Source organism: Bison bison, unplaced genomic scaffold (assembly GCF_000754665.1).
Source record: "Bison bison bison isolate TAMUID 2011002044 unplaced genomic scaffold, Bison_UMD1.0 scf7180017864214, whole genome shotgun sequence".
NCBI classification, from domain to species: Eukaryota; Metazoa; Chordata; class Mammalia; order Artiodactyla; family Bovidae; genus Bison; species Bison bison.
This window is the reverse complement of record NW_011494786.1, coordinates 631709-651982: the sequence shown is the minus strand read 5'-3', so window position 1 is coordinate 651982 and position 20274 is coordinate 631709. Positions and strand designations below refer to the sequence as shown.

Sequence of the window (20274 nt, the reverse complement as noted above, 5' to 3'; positions counted from 1 at the left end):
TTAAAGTTCTCATCACAACCACCACAGCCTAATACGATTTGGCTCCTAGTTTCCTCTCCAATCTCATCTTATTTCACTGTCCAACCAGCTTGCTTTGCTTCAGCCGCTCTAATCTTCATTCTGTCCCTTAAACACAGCAAACACCTTCTCACATTTCAGCCTCTCCTCTGCTCTGTCTCCCTGGGGCACTTGTCCCTTAAGATCCCTCACGTGTCTGGCTTCTTCTCATTGTTTATGTCTCAGTTGACTGTCACCTTCTCAGGGAGAGCTTCCTAGACACTTGAACTGAAGTCAGGTGAATACAGTTCTCTCTGTTCTACAACCCTGAAGTGTTCTTTCAGCACATTTATTGCTCTCTGAAATGATTTTCCCTGTTAAGTGTTTACTGAGTTGTCTTCCTCTCCCGCCATTAGGTAAGCTGATGACTGCAAGGGACTTTCCTGAGTTACTGAAATAGAATTCTCTGAGCCAAGAACAGAACCCAGTATATAATAGTTGCTCAGAAAAAGACATTTGAGTTCAAAATGAATACATCCAGTGTTCTGGAAATGGGTCTTTGTGTGACTCCTGGAAGGCAAGAAAGAGCTCAGCTCTAAAACTCTTTTATTCTGTAGGCATATGATATCCTTTCCATTTCCTGTGAGGAATTCAGGCAAACTTCCTTTTGCTCCTCCTACTAGTTGGAAGAAACATTCACAAGAGAGGAAAAGGTGATTTTAAGATTCAGGGAAACTTTCATTAAGTTTCATCTTATCCAATTGATCTGTTATAGTGCTGAGGGTTTGTGCAAACTTTTTTCTCTAATGGGGATTTTTTCTAATGGTCATGGCATAGCTTGAGGAAAGAATAGGGAAGAACCAGAAAGGAGAGGACACCAAACATGACTAATTAAGGAAATTAAATGGCATTATTAGTGAACCTACGAAGTTTGGGGCCAATATCTGATAGGCCAATGAGTTCCCTTGACTTACTTCTTGACTTTCAACACAGTAGGATGGAAACAACCTCACATTCTCAGGACTCTTCTCAGAGTTTATGGTTTGCCATATGAAAATGCTGATATTTGACTACTTGTAACTTACAAAAACAGAATTTCATGTAATTTATCCTTTACTAGCTGAATCCCTTTGCATGTGCTCAGACCAGAGAATGGGGAGATAGAGGAGAAACTAATCATGTAGAAAGATTCAAAATAGATTTATAAAGAACACTAACCTGTATCAGGTTTTCAGAAGATGCCATAAATTCTTTAAGGCACTAAAGAACACCCTATGGATGCTCCTTATCTACAGAGTCATTCCAAGTAGTTAAAGATCCCTGGTTTAGCTCCAGGATGCTTTACCCAGGAGAAAGAGAGAAAATTAACGCCAACTTCTGTCAGAGAAGCTCCAGGGCAGGGATATAGGCATTTTAAACATTGTGGTTCAGGGAGATAGGAAAAGATATAGTGAGGGGTGTCCTTTGATACATTCTCACACATTGGGGAGAGACAGCAACATCATAGACTCTGTTAAGGACAAACATAGCATCTTCCTAGGAGAGACTGTTCTAATTCCACGAGAGTCCCTGTAAATTTTCAGAGAAAGTTTTCTTTTTTCTGATATGTGTGTTGAGTGTGTGCTCTTTCGTGTCCAACTCTTTGTGATACCATGGACTGTAGCTCACCAGGGTCCTCTGTCCCTGGAATTCTCCAGGCAAGAATACTGGAGTGGATTGCCATTTCCTCCTCCAGGGTATCTTTGCGACTCAATCCTCTTAAGATCCTTAGAGGAATGGGTTGTAAGACTAGAGAGGTTTTATTGGAGGAGAATTGAGAAGACTTATCCCATGTATATGGAGTTACCTTAAGCAGCATTCAGAAGGCAGGCATCCAAGGCCCTTTTCTTGTGGAAGGAACGAAGGCTCCATGTGATAAGGACTGGTGATGACTGAAGAGAATGTCACAGTTTTTTAAGAGATGTAGTCTGGACATAGAGACAATGGTAACTCCCTTTCTTCTCCCACCCATAATAGCTCACCCTCCCCTCAAAGGTGTGCACTTACGTTGGGTTTCCCTGGCCCAAGAGAAGGGAAGGCTGAGCACCATCAGTAGCACTGCCAAAGCTGCCATCCAGTGAACCACAGACACATCATACAGGAGAACACAGAGCGTGAGGGAGCAGCTGAGAGTTACTCAGTGAGGACTAGGACCCTCTTCAACCCACGTGGCCAAACAATACTAACCAATGAACTCTTTCTTCCTGGATTGGGTGATCTCAGTGTTAGAAAAACCAATCAGCATCAGAGATGGATAGCATCATCATTTGCTGGTCAGAGATTCAGTAGGAAGGTCCTCTTCTGAAACTTAGAATTCTCTCCATTAAAAAGATTATTTTAACTTAGTACTTTAAAGGTTTGGTCCAGTTGTATCTGAGATATTTTAATTGGGCCCCTCTTGGGCACCAGTCTGTGCTGGTCACTGATGTGTCACTCGTTTGAGCCTTTTAGGAAATCTTTCCTCTTACTTGAGATACTTTCACAAATGTAGGTGTGAGTGTATGAGGAATTGAGGAAGTGGAGAGAAAATTGTTGCATTTTAAGAGTCCTATGATCTCATCCTTTGTGCATCATAACTTAGTGTTGTAGATTTGGGGAAATTACTGAACTTGTTGAAAACAAAGCACTTTGATTTTTCAAGTATTTCAATTCTGAAAAATGCTGTAATTCTGTGGACAACTGAAAGAACAGTGTCCCTAGTAACAGAATTATAACTGTTGTATGGAGAGTATAGACTGTACCTCCTTACAGATAAGATTGTCTCCGATAAACTACAGGAAATTAAATATTAGTCAATAATTTAATGTAAATGAAAATGTCTTCAGGTTTGTCCCTGATAATATGATTGACTTTAGTGGCACCTCCAGAAAACACAGAGAGAAAGGGGGACTTATATGATGTGACCTATGTGGAATGGAGGGTCTTAAAGGTATTTTTTATAGCATGTTATCTAACAAGGTAATAAAACCAACTGCCCACATCATAGTATGCAAGAGACTGAGAGATGGATAAAGGACTTCAAGTCAGCCATTGGCACAATAACTCAGCTTTAAAATGTAATATCTTACCTTAAAAAGTGTTGAGTTCCTTATTCCTGTTTCCCATTAGGATTTGCTCATTTTACTGGGGATATGTCCCTTATTTATCAACTTCCCTTGCTTTATCCTAAGAAAAGAAGACTTTGCTAATGAAAACATTACAGAGTGTTTAGGAAAGAGAACACTATGGGAAAACTATGAATTATATCTTCGGATATAATCACATAATTTTAAACATATAAATCTAGTACAGCCACTATGGAGAACAGTGTGGAGATTCCTTAAAAAACTGGAAATAGAACTGCCTTATGATCCAGCAATCCCACTGCTGGGCATACACACTGAGGAAACCAGAAGGGAAAGAGACACGTGTACCCCAATGTTCATCGCAGCACTGTTTATAATAGCCAGGACATGGAAGCAACCTAGATGTCCATCAGCAGATGAATGGATAAGAAAGCGGTGGTACATATACACAATGGAGTATTACTCAGCCATTAAAAAGAATTCATTTGAATGAGTTCTAATGAGGTGGATAAAACTGGAGCCTATTATACAGAGTGAAGTAAGCCAGAAGGAAAAACACCAATACAGTATACTAACGCATATATATGGAATTTAGAAAGATAATAACAATAACCCTGTGTACAAGACAGCAAAAGAGACACTGATGTATGGAACAGTCTTATGGACTCTGTGGGAGAGGGAGAGGGTGGGAAGATTTGGGAGAATGGCATTGAAACATGTAAAATATCATGTATGAAACGAGATGCCAGTCCAGGTTCAATGCATGATACTGGATGCTTGGGGCTAGTGCACTGGAATGACCCAGAGGGATGGTATGGGGAGGGAGGAGGGAGGAGGGTTCAGGAAGGGGAGCACATGTATACCTGTGATGGATTCATTTTGATATTTGGCAAAACTAATACAATTATGTAAAGTTTAAAAATAAAATTAAATTAAAAAAATAATAAATCTATATTAGATAATTCTTGCACATTATTTTAGAATAAATGTAATATCTCAGATTTAGAATGGACTTTAGAGGCCAACTATCTGACTAAAGTTCAGCATTAATTTACACTCCAACCCAGTTCTGATAAGCATTTATCCTTTATGTGCATTAATAGTTCTAGTGATAGTACTCACCATTTGGCAATAAAAATGACTATAATTAATTGAGCAATTTTTGCTCTCTTTACCTTGTACCCAGAATTATACAAGGACCTTTTTATACATCTTTCTGAAATATAATTCTCACATCATTTCAGTTATTTTAGTACTCTTTCTAATCCTACAAAAGAGTAAAATTATGGTTGGGGGTTAAATAACCTTTGCAAGGATACAGGAGTAGAAAATGGCACATTTCAGACTGAACCAAGATATATGTGACTCCAAATAACACAAGCTCAAATATTGGATCGTGAGTGAAGTGAAGTGAAAGTCGCTCAGTTGTGTCTGACTCTTTGTGACCTCATGGACTATAACCTGCTAGGCTCCTCTGTCCACAGAATTCTCCAGGCCAGAATGCTGGAGTGGGTAACCATTCCCTTCTCCAAGGGATCTTCCCAACCCAGGGATCGAACCCTGGTCTCCCACATTGCAAGTGGATTCTTTACTGTCTGAGCCACCAGGGAAGCTGTAGAACCAAAACATTTTCTATTAAGTAGTCACAGAGAGATCAGCTAGAATTCTCATAGACTTGTCCATTAATGTCATATGTAGAAAGACGGTTTTTTTTTTTTTTTTCTCTCTTTGGTCTAGATCTTGTGTTCATTGTGCTAGAGCAAAATATACACCTCTTTATCCATTATAATTACTGGCCACATAATTTTTCAAAACTCCACCTTGGTTTTCCACTAGCAACTGCCCAGTGATCCCAGGTGTACATCTGAAATGTTGTCTATTTCAAAATAAATAATGAATTATTTTAGCAGTTCTTTTGCCATTAGTTCGTTACCATAGACAAACAAGTTTATACCTTCAAATCACAAATTTACTAGTCATTCTCACCAGGTAGGAAAAGGAGCTACTCCCCTTGTCTTGACATCTTTCTAATGTTGTCAAACAAACCTATAGGAATTGCATTAAACCTAAAGATCATTGGGGAAGGGGGAGAATTAGTGTGTTTACTATGTTGAATCTACCAATACAAGAACATAGTATGTCTCTCCAAATACTTACAACTTTTGATTATTTAAGCAAGTGTTTAAAACACTTTAAGCATACAAGTTCTATACATGTTTGTTAGGTTTTTATGTATTTATCCCATTTTTGAATGATTGGTCATAATATTTTACTGTTAAATTTGACTCCATGTATTCACTGCAAGTATATAGAAATAGAATTGATGTGTGTAGGTTTATTTTGCATCCCAAGACCCTGCTAAACTCAGTTGTTATTTTAGAAATATTTTTAAGTCTTTAAACATTTTATAGAACTATCCATTTTATGAAACCACCTGGCTCTGGAGATTTCTTTTTCTTGAGTTTAAATATAAAGAATTAAAATTTTAAAATAGTTGTAGAGGTGTTCAGATTATCCAGTCCATCTTGTGAGAATTTTTATATTTATACTTCTTGAGGAGTTGGCTCATTTTGCAGAAGTTATCAAATTTGTGTGTATAAAGTTGTTTATAGTATCACTTTATTATTTTTTGGTATCTGTAGGGTCTGTGGGTATCTCTTGTTTTCTTCCTGATACTTGCAAATACTATTTTCTTTATCAGTCTTGCTAAAAGCTTGTCATTTTTACTGATCTTTTTAAAAGGTCAATTTTCATTTTATTGATATTTTATATTGTTCTGTTTCAATATCACTAATTTCTGCACATGTCTGAATCTCAATCCTTCCTTCTGCCTGCCTTGAATTTTTTGCTTTTCTTATTTTAGTTCCTTTAGGTGGGAACTTACTTTATTAATACGAGATTTCTCAGCTTCTCTACAGTCAACATTTAGTGCTGTAAATTTCTTGCTAAGCACTGTTTTAGCTGTATCTCACAAATTTTGGTATGTTGTTTTTACATTTTTATTGGAAATATAAAACCTCCACTTAGATCTTTGGATTAAATATAAACATCGGTCTGTAAATATTGTTCTCTAAATACTGATTAGATCCTATTTGTTTATAGTGTTCAGTTCTTTTCCATCCTTCTTGAGTTTCTGTTTAGTTGTTTTGAGAGGAATAGTGAAATCTCCAGCTATAATTGTGAATATGTTTTTTTCTCATTTTAGTTTGATCAGTTTTTTCTTCAGCTATTTTTCAGCTCCGTTTTTGGGTGCAACACATTCAGGATTGCATTGTTTATGTGGTGGAGAATATTTTTATCTTTATGTAATGTTCCTCCTCTGTTCCTGGTAATTTTATTTGTTCTAAAATCTACTTTATCTTATATTAATACAGGCTCTTTTGCTCCGTTTTGATAATATTTGCACATTGTACCCTTGTCTTTTTTTTCTTTTTTTGCATTGCTACTGCTAAGTCACTTCAGTCGTGTCCGACTCTGTGTGACCCCATAGACGGCAGCCTACCAGGCTCCCCGGTCCCTGGGATTCTCCAAGCCAAGAAACTGGAGTGGGTTGCCATTTCCATCTCCAATGCATGAAAGTGAAAAGTGAAAGTGAAGTTGCTCAGTCATGTCCGACCCTTAGCAACCCCATGGACTGCAGCCCACCAGGCTCCTCCATCCATGGGATTTTCCAGGCAAGAACACTGGAGCGGGGTGCCATTGCCCTCTCATTCAACATACTTGTATTGCTGTAATTGAAGTGAACTTCTCATAGACATTAATTAGTGGGTCATTATCTTATCCACCTAGCAGTTTGATTACAGATTTTCCTCTATTTATGATAGTGTTATTTACTGATTAGTTGAAAATATCAAAACACCAAAAACAAAAACAATTTTAAAAAAGTTGAAAATGTCAAAAATGTGTTTAATACACCTAACCGACTAAACATCATAGCTTACCCTAAACTAACTTAAATGTTAAATGTTAAGCTGAAGCTGAAACTCTAATACTTTGGCCACCTGATGAGAAGAACTGACTCATTGGAAAAGACCCTGATGCTGGGAAAGATTGAAGGCAGGAGAAGGGGACGACAGATGATATGGTTGGATGGCATCACCAGCTCAATGGACATGAGTTTGAGGAAGCTCTGGGAGTTGGTGATGGACAGGGAGGCCTGGCGTGCTACAGTCCATGGGGTAGCAAAGAGTTGGACACGACCGAACAACTGAACTGAACTTAAATGTGACAGTTATATTGGCCCCCAGTTGTGTATAATCATCTAACATACAACCTGTTTTATAACAGTTGTTTAATACCTCTTGTAATATATTGAGCCCTGTACTGAATGTGGAAACCGAATGGTTTTATGGGTGTAGAATGGTTGTAAATGTGTTGATTGTTTATCCTCAAGATAGTGTGGCTGACTGGGAGCTGGAGCTCACTGCCACTGCCCAGCATTTTGAGAGAGTATCATACTGCATATTGATAACCCAGAAAAAGATCAAAATTCAATCCACAATTTCTATGAATGTATATCACTTTTGCACCATTGTAAAAGTCAGAAAATCATAAGCTGAACCATCATTAAGTGGTAGGGAACTATCTCTACTGTGGTAAACATTTACATTTATTGTAGTTGTTAGTTGAGGTTGAAATCTGCCATTTTATCATTGTTTTCTATTTGTTCCTTCTATATTTTATATGTATTTTTTCTTTTCTCTGCCTCCTATGAGTTACTAGAATGTTTTTTAGAATACATTGATTTATTTATAGTGCTCTTGGGTGTCTCTCTTTGTATAATTTTTTAAATGGCCTGTTCTTCAGTAAATTTTTTTAAATATTTAAGAAAGAAACCATGCTAATTTAATGCAAACGTCTAAAGAAAAGACACTTCAAATACTTTTATGAAACCTGTATAGTCTTTATGTCAAAAACTGGCAAGGACCTAAACAAAAAGAAATTTACAGATTCATCATTCTTATAACCATAGATGTCAAACTTTAAGAGGATATTAGCAAATTAAATCAGGTGCTTTATTAAAAGCAAAATGCATCAATGTCATATGGAGCCTATTCCAGGAATGAAGTTTCCTTTAACAATTGAAAATTAATGTAATTCACTATATTAACTGAAAGGAGAAAAGACATATGACCATTTTGATTAAATTATAAAATATCAATTGGCAGAATTCAACACTTGCATTTAATTTTTTACTCCATTAAAAACTAGAACAAAGAGTGATTTTTTTCAGTCTAAGAAAGGATAGCTACCCCATTGCACATATCAGACTCAATGGGGAAATATTTTAAAATTTCCCCATGATATCCAGAGTACTTGAGACGTTAGAAAGTGAAGTCGTTCAGTCGTGTCCAACTCTTTGTTACCCCATGGACTGTAGCCCACTAAGCTCCTCCATCCACGGAATTTTCTAGGCAAGAGTACTGGAGTGGGTTGCCATTTCCTTCTCCAGGGGATCTTCCCTACCCAGGGATCGAATCCAGGTATCCTGCATTGCAGGTAGATGCTTTACCGTGTGAGCCACCAGGGAATCATTTGACAATAAAAAATGTCAAAAAAAAAAAAAAAAAGATACAAGCATGTGGCAAAGGAATTAAAGTTACCATTATCTTGATTATAAAAATAATAGGTAATTTTATAGATTAATAACTACCAATATATCTGGATACATAAAACCAATTATATTCTGCTTTACCAGAAATAAATCAAAATCAAAGTCAAGATAATGGTACCATTCACAATAATAACCAAGAATAACGGGTATCTAGTAATGAATACACCAAAAAGATAAATAAGGCTTCTATACTGAAAAGTGGAACACATTATTGGGAAAAATCAAGGGTCTTATATAAATGATGAGACTACACATTTGGAGATTGTAAGAGTAAATATTTAAAGCCTTATTTAAAACCTCCCTCATCTGACTTCTCTGCCTATAAATTTAACTTTTTCTAGATGCTTCATGTAAATGGAATTATGTGACATATAGATTTTTGTGCCTGGCTTATTTCACTTAGTACAGTATTCTCTAAGCTCATTCATTTTGTAACATGTATCATCATTTCTTCTAAATATTGTCATTTCACATAATTTATTCTCCTTCATGGCTGAATTATTCCATCGAATGAATGTGGCACATTTTGTTTATCCACTCACTAACTGATGGATATTTGGATTGTTTCCAGTTTTGATGATTATGAGTAATATGGCTATGAATTTTTGCACACATCTATCTGTGAGGACATATATTTTCATATCTCTTGAGGATATTCCAAGGAGAAGAACTGCTCAATCATATGGTAAATATAACTTTTAACTTTTCAAGAAACTGTCAAAGTGTCTTTCAAAGTAGTTGCAATATTATACATTCTCAGCAGCTACCCATCAGGAATTATAAAGACTTAGATGCTTCAAACAGAATTATGACAATGAAAGTAATGGAAATAATAGTAACCATTATTTTATTAATTTTTTCTTTCTCATTTTTCTTTTTTTTCTTTGCTTTCTCAATTTTTATTTATCAGGGAACAATTTTGTTGAAAGGAATGAGCTTGGGATATATATTACCAACAACTTGAAGCTCTCCGTACTAAACTAAACCTCAGTTGGTCAGCAGTATAATCTGGACTCTGTATTACTGGTGTATATAATGAAATAATGAATCAATGCAAAAGAAAATACATCTTACTATAGATATATAGTAAGTTTTAGCATCTCATAAAGCTAATCATGCTTCCCAGGTGGCTCTGTGGTAAAGAATCCACCTGCCAATGCAGAAGATATGGACTTGATCACTGGGTAGGGAAGAACTCTGGAGGAGGAAATGGCAACCCACTCCAGTATTCTTACCTGGGAGATCTCATGGACAGAGGAGCCTGGCAGGCTACCATCCATGAGGTCACAGAAGAGTCAGACACGACTTAGCAGCTAAACAACAAAAAAAAAAGCTAGTCACTTCTCATTATGTATCTTTTTTCAAAAATTTCTCTGGGAAATACATCTTTCCTCATAAAGATTCAGTTCAGTTCAGTTAAGTCGCTCCGTCGTGTCTGACACTTTGTGATCCCATGGACTGCAGCATGCCAGGCCTCCCTGTCCATCACCAACTCGCAGAATTTACCCAAACTCATGTCCATTAAATCAGTGATAATATCCAACCATCTCATCCTCTGTTGTCCCCTTCTCCTCCTGCCTTCAATCTTTCTCAGCATCAGCACCTTTTTAAATGAGTCAGTTCTTCGCATCAGGTAGCCAGAGTATTGGAGTTTCAGCTTCAGCATCAGTCCTTCCAATGAACACTCAGGACTGATCTCCTTTAGGATGGACTGGTTGGATCTCCTCACAGTCCAGGGGACTCTCAAGAGTCTTCTCCAACAACACAGTTCAAAAGCATCAATTCTTCGGCGCTCAGCTTTCTTTACAGTCCCACTCTCACATCCATACATGACAACTGGAAAAACCATAGCCTGGACTAGACGGATCTTTGTTGGCAAAGTACTGTCTCTGCTTTTTAATATGCTGTCTAGGTTGGTCATAACTTTCCTTCCAAGGAGCAAGGGTCTTTTAATTTCATGGCTGCAGTGATTTTCAGTTCAGTTCAGTTCAGTCGCTCAGTCGTGTCCGACTCTTTGCGACCCCATGAATCCGCAGCACGCCAGGCCTCCCTGTCCATCACCAACTCCTGGAGTTCACTCAGACTCACGTCCATCGGGTCAGTGATGCCATCAAGCCATCTCATCCTCTGTCGTCCCCTTCTCCTCCTGCCCCCAATCCCTCCCAGCATTCCAATGAGTCAACTCTTCGCATGAGGTGGCCTACTGGAGTTTCAGCTTTAGCATCATTCCTTCAAAGAACACCCAGGACCGATCTTCTTTAGAATGGACTGGTTGGATCTCCTTGCAGTCCAAGGGACTCTCAAGAGTCTTCTCCAACACCACAGCTCAAAAGCACACACAGCTTAAGCTCAAAAGCTCAAAAGCACCACAGCTTAAGCGTCGTTTAATTTCATGGCTGCAATCACCATCTGCACTGATTTTGGAGCCCCAAAAAATAAAGTCAGCCACTGTTTCCACTGTTTCGCCATCTATTTCCCATGAAGTGATGGGACTGGATGTCATGATCTTTATTTTCTGAATGTTGAGCTTTAAGCCAACTTTTTCACTCTCCTCTCACTTTCATCAAGAGGCTCTTTAGTTCTTCTTCATTTTCTGCCATAAGGGTGGTGTCATCTGCATATTTGAGGTAATTGATGTTTCTCCCGGCAATCTTGATTCCAGCTTGTGCTTCATCCAGCTCAGTATTTCTCATGATGTACTCTGCATATGAGTTAAATAAGCAGGGTTAGGGTTAGGGTTATGGTCAGTATATTAAGTTCTAAAACAAACAAATAATAACCCTTTTGCTTTTGGAGTTGGGGGTTTGAGTATGGCTGGAATTTAATACTGAGTGTTTAAAAAAAAAAACTTTGAATTGATGTGGTCTATCAAGAATCTATCATCTTAAATAAATTAAAATGAAAATTAGAAAAAAGAATCTATCATCTTTCATGAGGAAATAATTAAAAATACACTCTAAAAGGACCAGATACTATAGTTTTCTTACCCTAAAATCATTTTTCCCTACCCCATCTACCATTCTTTTCTTTCTAACACAAATGGCTTTGCTCCTGCTCTTCCCATGTGTATCAGGGGAGACAGGGTCACATGACAAATGGTAAATCACAGCTTGTCTGAGCTGCCATTGTGATCCAGGGTCCTTCCAGTATATGGGGAAGTGGGTCTACTGGGAACACTCTAGTAAAAGCCCAGTTGCTCCCTTTAAAAGCACAGGAGAAGATGCAATTCTCTTTCCCAGCTTTATTTAACATTGTTGGTGATAACCATCTCTGGAGATTCCTTACCTCAAATCTGTTATGTGAGACAATAAAGAAAAGTAAAGTAGATTGGATTTTCTTTTACTAGTGGCAAAAATCATCTTCAGTGATATGTTCATGCCATATACTTTAATTCTACCTTATAATTTCATAGCAAAGGTATTAAATAAAATAACACCTCATTTCTTCTCAGAGAACAATGTGAAAATAAAGTTGTAACCTCAGGGTTGAATAGAGTTTATCTTCAGTTCAGTTCAGTTGCTCAGTCGTGTCCGACTCTTTGCAACCCCATGAATCGCAGCACGCCAGGCCTCCCTGTCCATCACCATCTCCCGGAGTTCACTCAGACTCACATCGAGTCAGTGATGCCATCCAGCCATCTCATCCTCTGTCATCCCCTTCTCCTCCTGCCCCCAATCCCTCCCAGCATCAGAGTCTTTTCCAATGAGTCAACTCTTCACATGAGGTGGCCAAAGTACTGGAGTTTCAGCTTTAGCATCATTCCTTCCAAAGAAATCCCAGGGCTGATCTCCTTCAGAATGGACTGGTTGGATCTCCTTGCAGTCCAAGGGACTCTCAAGAGTCTTCTCCAACACCACAGTTCAAAAGCATCAACTCTTTGGTGTTCAGCTTTCTTCACAGTCCAACTCTCACATCCATACATGACCACTGGAAAAACCATAGCTTTGACTAGACGGACTTTTGTTGGCAAAGTAATGTCTCTGCTTTTGAATATGCTGTCTAGGTTGGTCATAACTTTCCTTCCAAGGAGTAAGCATCTTTTAATTTCATGGCTGCAGTCACCATCTGCAGTGATTTTAACTGAATGTATATTGGAGATGTTATTATCAGCTTATCAAACTCCTACAGAATGATATAGTTTCCTGTAAAAACTGTATAATTAATACGTGCATAAAATAACCTTTGAATTTTATTGAAAATAGAATAATAGTTATCCCTGACTGTGGAGAAATTGCTTTAAATGTCTACAACTTTGTAATGAACTACTCAATCTATTATCTAGTATATAGATTTCATTTACATTTGGAAATGACTCCTTAGATGGAATACAATAGCAGAATTTATCCATCTTCTCTGTTCATTTCCAAGGCAAACCATTCAACATCACAGTAATCCAAGTTTATGCCTCGACCAGTAATGCTGAAGAAGCTGAAGCTGAATGATCCTATGAAGACGTACAAGACCTTCTAGAATTAACACCCTAAAAAGATGTCCTTTTCATTATAGGGGACTGGAATGCAAAAGTAAGAAGTCAAGAAATATCTGGAGTAATAGGCAAATTTGACCTTTGAGTACAGAATGAAGCAGAGCAAAGGGTAATAGGGTTTTGCCGAGAGAACACACTGGTCATAGCAAACACTCTTTTCCAACAACAAAAAAGAAGACTCTACATATGGACATCACTAGATAGTCAATGCCAAAATCAGATTGATTATATTCTTTGCAGCCAAAGATGGAGAAGTTCCATACAGTCAGCAAAAACAAGATTGGGAGCTGACTATGGCTCAGACCATGAACTCCTTATTGACAAATTCAGACTTAAATTGAAGACGGTAGGGAAAACCACTAGACTATTCAGGTATGACTTAAATCAAACCCCATATGATTATACAGTGGAAGTGAGAAATAGATTCAAGGGACTAGATCTGATAGAATGCCTGAAGAACTATGGACAGAAGTTCATGACATTGTACAAGAGGCAGTGATCAAGACCATCCCCAAGAAAAAGAAATGCAGAAAGGCAAAATGGTTGTCTGAGGAGGCCTTACAAATAGCTGTGAATAGGAGAGAAGTGAAAGGCAAAGGAGAAAAGGAAAGATATACCCATTTGAATGCAGAGTTCCAAAGAATAGCAAGGAGAGATAAGAAAGCCTTCAGCAGTCAGTGCAAAGAAATAGGGGAAAACAATAGACTGGGAAAGACTAGAGATCTCTTCGAGAAAATTAGAGATACAAAGGGAACATTTCATGCAAAGATGGGCTCAAAAAAGGACAGAAATGGTATGGACCTAACAGAAGCAGAAGATATTAAGAAGAGGTGGCAGGAATACACAGATGAACTATACAAAAAAGATTTTTATAACCCAGATAATCACGATGGTGTAATCACTCAGCTAGAGCCACACATTCTTGAATGCGAATTCAAGTAGGCTTTAGGAAGCATCACTAAGGACAAAGCCAGTGGAGGTGATGGAATTCCAGTTGAGCCATTTCAAATCCTAAAAGATGATGCTGTGAAAGTGTTGCATTCAATATGCCAGCAAATATGGAAAACTCAGCAGTGGCCATAGGACTGGAAAAAGGTCAGTTTTCATTCCAATCCCAAAGAAAGGCAATGCCAAAAATGTTCAAACTACTGCACAATTGCACTCATCTCACACACTTGTAAAGTAATGTTCAAAATTCTCCATTTTAGGCTTCAACAGTACTTCAACCAACATCCACTGGATCGTTGAAAAAACAAGGGAATTCCAGAAAAACATCTATTTCTGCTTTATTGACTATGCCAAAGCCTTTGACTGTGTGGATCACAATAAACTGTGGAAAATTCTTGAAGAAATGGGAATACCAGACCACCTGAACTGCCTTCTCAGAAATCTGTATGTAGGTCAAGAAGCAACAATTAGAACTGGACATGGAACAACAGACTGGTTCCAAATCGGGAAAGGAGTATGTCAAGGCTGTATATTGTCACCCTGCTTATTTAACTTATATGCAGAGTACATCATGAGAAACACTGGGCTGGATGAAGCACAAACTGGAATCAAGATTACCAGGAGAAATATCAATAACCACAGATATGCAGATGACACCACCCTTATGGCAGAAAGCAAAGAAGAACCAAAGAGCCTCTTGATAAAAGTTAATTTAAAGCTCAACATTCAGAAAACTAAGATCATGGCATCTGGTCCCATTACTTCATGGCATATAGATGGGGAAACAGTGAGAGACTTTATTTTCTTGGGCTCCAAAATCACTGCAGATGGTGACTGCAACCATGAAATTAAAAGATGCTTGCTCCTTGGAAGAAAAGCTATGACCAACCTACACAGCATATTAAAAAGCAGAGACATTGCTTTGCCAACAAAGGTCTGTCTAGTCAAAGCTATGGTTTTTCCAGTTGTCATGTATGGATGTGAGAGTTGGACTATAAAGAAAGCTGAGCGCTGAAGTTTGATGCTTTTGAACTGTGTTGTTGGAGATGACTCTTGAGAGTTCCTTGGACTGTGAGGAGATCCAACCAATCTATGCTAATGGACATCAGTCCTGAATATTCACTGGAAGGACTGATGTTGAAGCTGAAATTCCAATACTTTGGCCACCTGATGGGAAGAACTGACTCATCGGAAAAGACCCTGATGCTGGGAAAGATGGAAGGACAGAGGAGAAGGGGACAACAGAGGATGAGACGGCTGGATGGCATCACCGACTCAATGAACAAGAGTTTGAGTAAACTCTGCAAGTTGGTGATGGACAGAGAAGCCTGGCATGCTGCAGTCCATGGGGTCCCAAAGTGTCAGACATGACTGAGCTACTTAAGATTCAGTTCATAACTGAACTGAATCATCTTCTCAAACAATTCCTTGGTAGCTCAGACAATAAAGAATCTGCCTACAATACAGGAGACCCGGGTGTGATCCCTAGGTCAGGAAGATCCACTGGAAAAGGGAAAGGCAACCCACTCCAGTATTCTTGCCTGGATATGTCCGGGGACAGACCATGGGGTCACAAAGAGTTGGATACAACCGAGTGACTACCACTTTCACTTTAACCAATTAAGTTATCTTTCTCTGAAATCTATCCAACTCCTTAATATTATTAAAATATATGGAATTTAGAACTATATACTGACTTACAATTATATTTTCACAATGATTTATGTGGTAAAGAATCAGCCTGCAAGACAGGAGGCGTGGGTTCTATCCCTAGGTCGGGAAGATCCCCTAGAGAAGGAAATGGCAACCCACTCCAGTATTCTTGCCTGGAGAATTCCATGGACAGAGAAGCCTGGCAGGCTACAGTCCATGGGATTGCAAAGAGTCAGACACGACACTTTCTGTTTTCCACGGTGTAAAGGAATGTCTGTGTTTGTCTTTGAGAACCCAAAGATGTAGGAGACCACAATGAAATGGGTTCATTAAGGACTTTCTCTTAGCTCAGGAAAACATACCTAATGACAAAATGTAGAAAACTCAAGTTAAAATGGGATCTAAAGCAAAGAACCTTTCAAATGTGACCAAACTACAGGAAGATAAATAAAAACATCATTAGATTGCAATGGACTCTTTCTTTACATTTTTCCTTTTACATTTTACTCTCTGACACTATGTGAAGCAGAAGATTTTCACTCCATATTTATTTGATAAAGACATTATAAAGCAACGTTGGCATAAGAAGAGTTCAGATACACAGAAGGCAGTAAAAGCTGAAAACAAAAAGCAGCTAGGAAAAATGAAGATACAGTGTTGCCTTCAATTTAAGAACTTCCAGGTTAAGACTGGGGACTGAAGAAGCCATCAAAGAGAACATTTTCAGCAAGGTCACTGGACTAAGAGCAAACCAGATCCTAAGAAAGCACTCTCTGAAGAAGAGTAAGAGCTAATCAAGAAACCTTTTCATGATGCAAAGAAGCTGGTAGAGGGTTTTTGCTTGAACATTACCATCTTCACTTCAGCTTAGGAGTCCTGCAAAAGACAGTGGAGAGGGTTGTTTTCAGATCTAACTCAGCAAGCAGGCTTTGTCTGCGTGTGTGTGTGTGCACGCGTGCTCTTTCAGGGCATCATGTTAAAGCATTATATTATGAAGGAAAGCAAATTCTTATGTCTTCCTGAGCCAAAGCTACCTTAGAGCACAGTCCTTCCTGTTTAGTGGAGAGAAGAAGCTTTAATATCAACTGCCTGATCAAAGTCTGATTCAAAATCTTTTCTATTATTTCTCTTCCCAGTCTTGTTACCCCTACCATCTGTTATGGAGAGAGTAAATACTAGTTTAAAAGAGAATTAAAGAGCATTACCTGTTGGCTGAAGTCCAGAGTGTTTGGGGAAAGAGAAGGGAAGAAATATACTTATAATAAATGGAGGAAAGTCAGTCTCTAAAACACAGAGTCCCCAGGCCCAGATCAGTCTTCTAAGATTTCTCTAATACCACAGCCCACATCACATGAGGCCAACCTGCAAGGCCAAACAGGAGAGCAGACATCAAGAGCATGAAGCTTTCCTCTCACAAATGGAATGTAATTTCATCAGCCTTAGTGTCCATCTGTCCCAGGGACTCCACCCTAAATCACCATGCATGCTAAGCTTTTTCTTATCTCTAAATGCCATAATCTCTTATGTTTCAAACATAAGTTTCTAAGTTTCCAAGGCCTATTGAATCCTAGACTTTCAGGAAATTGAGGTCAATAGGGGCTTCCCAGGTAGATCTAGTGGTAAAGAACCTGCCTGTCAATGCAGGAGACATAGGAGAAGTGGGTTCGATCCTTAGGTGGGGAAAATCCCCTAGAGGAGGGCATGGCAACCCACTCCAGTATTCTTGCCTGGAGAATCCTATGAACAGAGGAGCCTGGCAGGCTACAGTTCATGGGATCACAGGGTCAAATATGACTGCAGTGATTTAGCAGGCATGCACGCAAGGGAAGGAAAGGCTTTAGATGAGTTCATTGATATACAGAGAACTAACTGAGCAAAGCCATATTTCTTCACTCAAAAGTGAGTATCAGCTGCCAACAGGATCCTTACCTTTCTGATTCCTAAAGTAGATGAACAACCTGATCCCAAGGAAGAGCAGACCCAGAACAAAGCCCCTGACTCCACTCATCATCCTGCTCTGAGCAGAGTCAGATCATGCCCCTAGAAAAGAAGTCAGTTTCAGTGATCTTTATCCCAATCCAACTTCCCTAAGCTTTGAGGATGGGAGAAGAAGGTTGCCTGGAAGAATTAGAATACTTGGTAATTACAAAAAAGAGATTAAAAATCACACAGAGTAGCTATGAGGTTAAGGCATCGAACTCATTTAAACCTCACAACCCTGACATAAAGCCATGACTTCTCCATCTCATAGTTGTGGAGCCTGGGACTCAAAGATGTTAAGTAGCTTGTCTAGTATGACAGAGCTAATAAAAGGCAGCGCTGAGACTGGACTCCTCTCATATCAAGAAGGTCCCTACATTGTAGAGGATGTGCTCCTTCTCAAATAACAGTGAACCCAGAGCAACAGCATTAGATGTACAAGTCCAGCCCAACAAAGGGGGCTGATGAACTGTGATATCACGGAGACTCAGAGCAGGGACACCTCTTCTCTGCCTGCCAGGAAGAACTGTCTCACCAGCAGGTATAGGTATTGATAGAAACTATCAAAGCATATCTGTAAACTATCAGAGGATTTCTAACACAGGCTATCACAGAGCTACTCCCCAACAATTTGTGCTAAGAAAGAAAGAGCATGAAGCAAATAAAAAATATGGTGTGGAGAGAGGAGAAACCTGACACTCAGAGGTGAGCAAGCCCCCTTCTTGGTGGGTGAGGAACTTACGAGATCAGAAAGCTTCTCACTCCATTCCACTGCGAGAGGGCTCGTCCGGCTGGGGTGCTCCACTTGGCAGGTGTAGACCTCTCCACTCTGAGGAACTGTTTCAAGCATCACCACGGTCTGGAAGGTCCAGTCTCCATTCTGGATCGGGCCTGTGGAGATCACTCCAGCCTCTTCATGGCCGTTCTGGAACCACCTGACTTCAACGTGTCCTGGATAGAAACCATTCACAGAGCAGACCAGGAGGTTGTGGTGCTGCAGAGGCTGGGTCTTTGCAGGATACACAGTCACTGTAGGCTCCACTAGGAGGAAAACAGCAGAGGGACTAAGTGAAGGAGACAGTAAGTCTCCCTGACTGGCTGCCTTTCTTCATTTAGTCTGCTGTTCCAGACTGCAGGCTTGGACAAGCCCCACTAGAGCTGGCCATGTGGCTAAATAGCAGTGCCATGAGCCTTGTCTTTAATCTGTAACGTGAACACATTAGATTTGAGAGATGTGGAGGAAATTTGTGGGTTTCTTTATCCAATGAACCATTTATTCATTATTCAATTGAAGTGTTTACAATTTTTTGCAAAGCAATTGTGTATCATTAATAGTACAACTTCTGTAACCATGCTGCCTGGGTTCAGTTCCAAGCTCTCTCTTTTACTGATGGATCCCAGTGTAATATTCGCATTCTCTGTGCCTCAGCTTTATGACCTACCAAGGAGGATAATAATATAAAGTGATCTCTGAAGGTTATCTGAGGATGACTGCACCTAAAGTATGTTAAGCCACAACTGGAATTTAGCCTTCAATATGTGTTAACTACATATTATTTTTGTTTCATTAGAGAGAAAATACGGTTCAAAGTAGTGTGGATAACTTAAGAAAGAGTAGTAGGGTAAGTGTAGAGATAGAATATGAAATCCTGTGAAAGCTGTGTCCAGGCACTCACACTTTAGAGCACCTCAGTTTGGGACAGGGTTTGGAATTCACTGATACATGGTCTTAGTGCCTCATTCTTAACTCCACCAGCCACAATAAACACAGTTAAAACAAACAAACAAACAAACAAAAACAAGAAGGAGAAACCTGGGGGAAACATTTTTACAATTTCACCAAATAAGATTTAAGATGGATGGTAAACCATTACTAACATTTTCTCAGTCTATTACATTAAATCAAAATATTTAAATTTCTAAAATGGAAAATAATGAACTGAATCAAAATATAAACCCCAAACTGGAGAAAATCATCAATGTGTTCATCTTAACACATAAAGAACCCATAAAATCACAGAGGAAAATACTAGGACCAGAGAGATAAGAGACAATATGTAATTCTTAAGGCAGTAATAACAATTAGCCAATAAATATGTGAGAAATGTTCAAGAATTTTGGAAATAAAAAAATTTTAATTAAAAATTTTAAAAAGTAAAGTTTAAATTAAGTATTTGACTATCAGATCACATCAGATCAGTCGCTCAGTCGTGTCCAATTCATTGCAACCCCATGAATTGCAGCACGCCAGGCCTCCCTGTCCATCACCAACTCTTGGAGTTCATTCAGACTCATGTCCATCGAGTCAGTGATGCCATCCAGCCATCTCATCCTCTGTCGTCCCCTTCTCCTCTTGCCCCCAATCCCTCCCAGCATCAGAGTCTTTTCCAATGAGTCAACTCTTTGCATCAGGTGGCCAAAGTACTGGAGTTTCAGCTTTAGCATCATTCCTTCCAAAGAAATCCCAGGGCTGATCTCCTTCAGAATGGACT

The 20274-nt window shown here is 39.0% G+C and overlaps 1 protein-coding gene and 1 pseudogene across 5 annotated transcripts in view; both read right to left on the bottom strand.

Annotated features, from left to right (window-relative positions):
* Positions 1 to 2198, bottom strand: part of LOC104992404 (DLA class II histocompatibility antigen, DR-1 beta chain-like) — a 35543-nt gene extending 33345 nt beyond the window's left edge. For all 5 annotated transcript variants that reach the window (XM_010845264.1, XM_010845265.1, XM_010845266.1 and 2 more), the window contains exon 1: positions 2044 to 2198. In XM_010845264.1, the coding sequence (XP_010843566.1) occupies positions 2044 to 2110 (67 nt within the window). In that variant the 5' untranslated portion in view covers positions 2111 to 2198. The remainder of the gene's footprint in view (positions 1 to 2043) is intronic.
* Positions 2199 to 11377: 9179 nt separating this feature from the next.
* Positions 11378 to 20274, bottom strand: part of LOC104992402 — a 13312-nt pseudogene continuing 4415 nt past the window's right edge.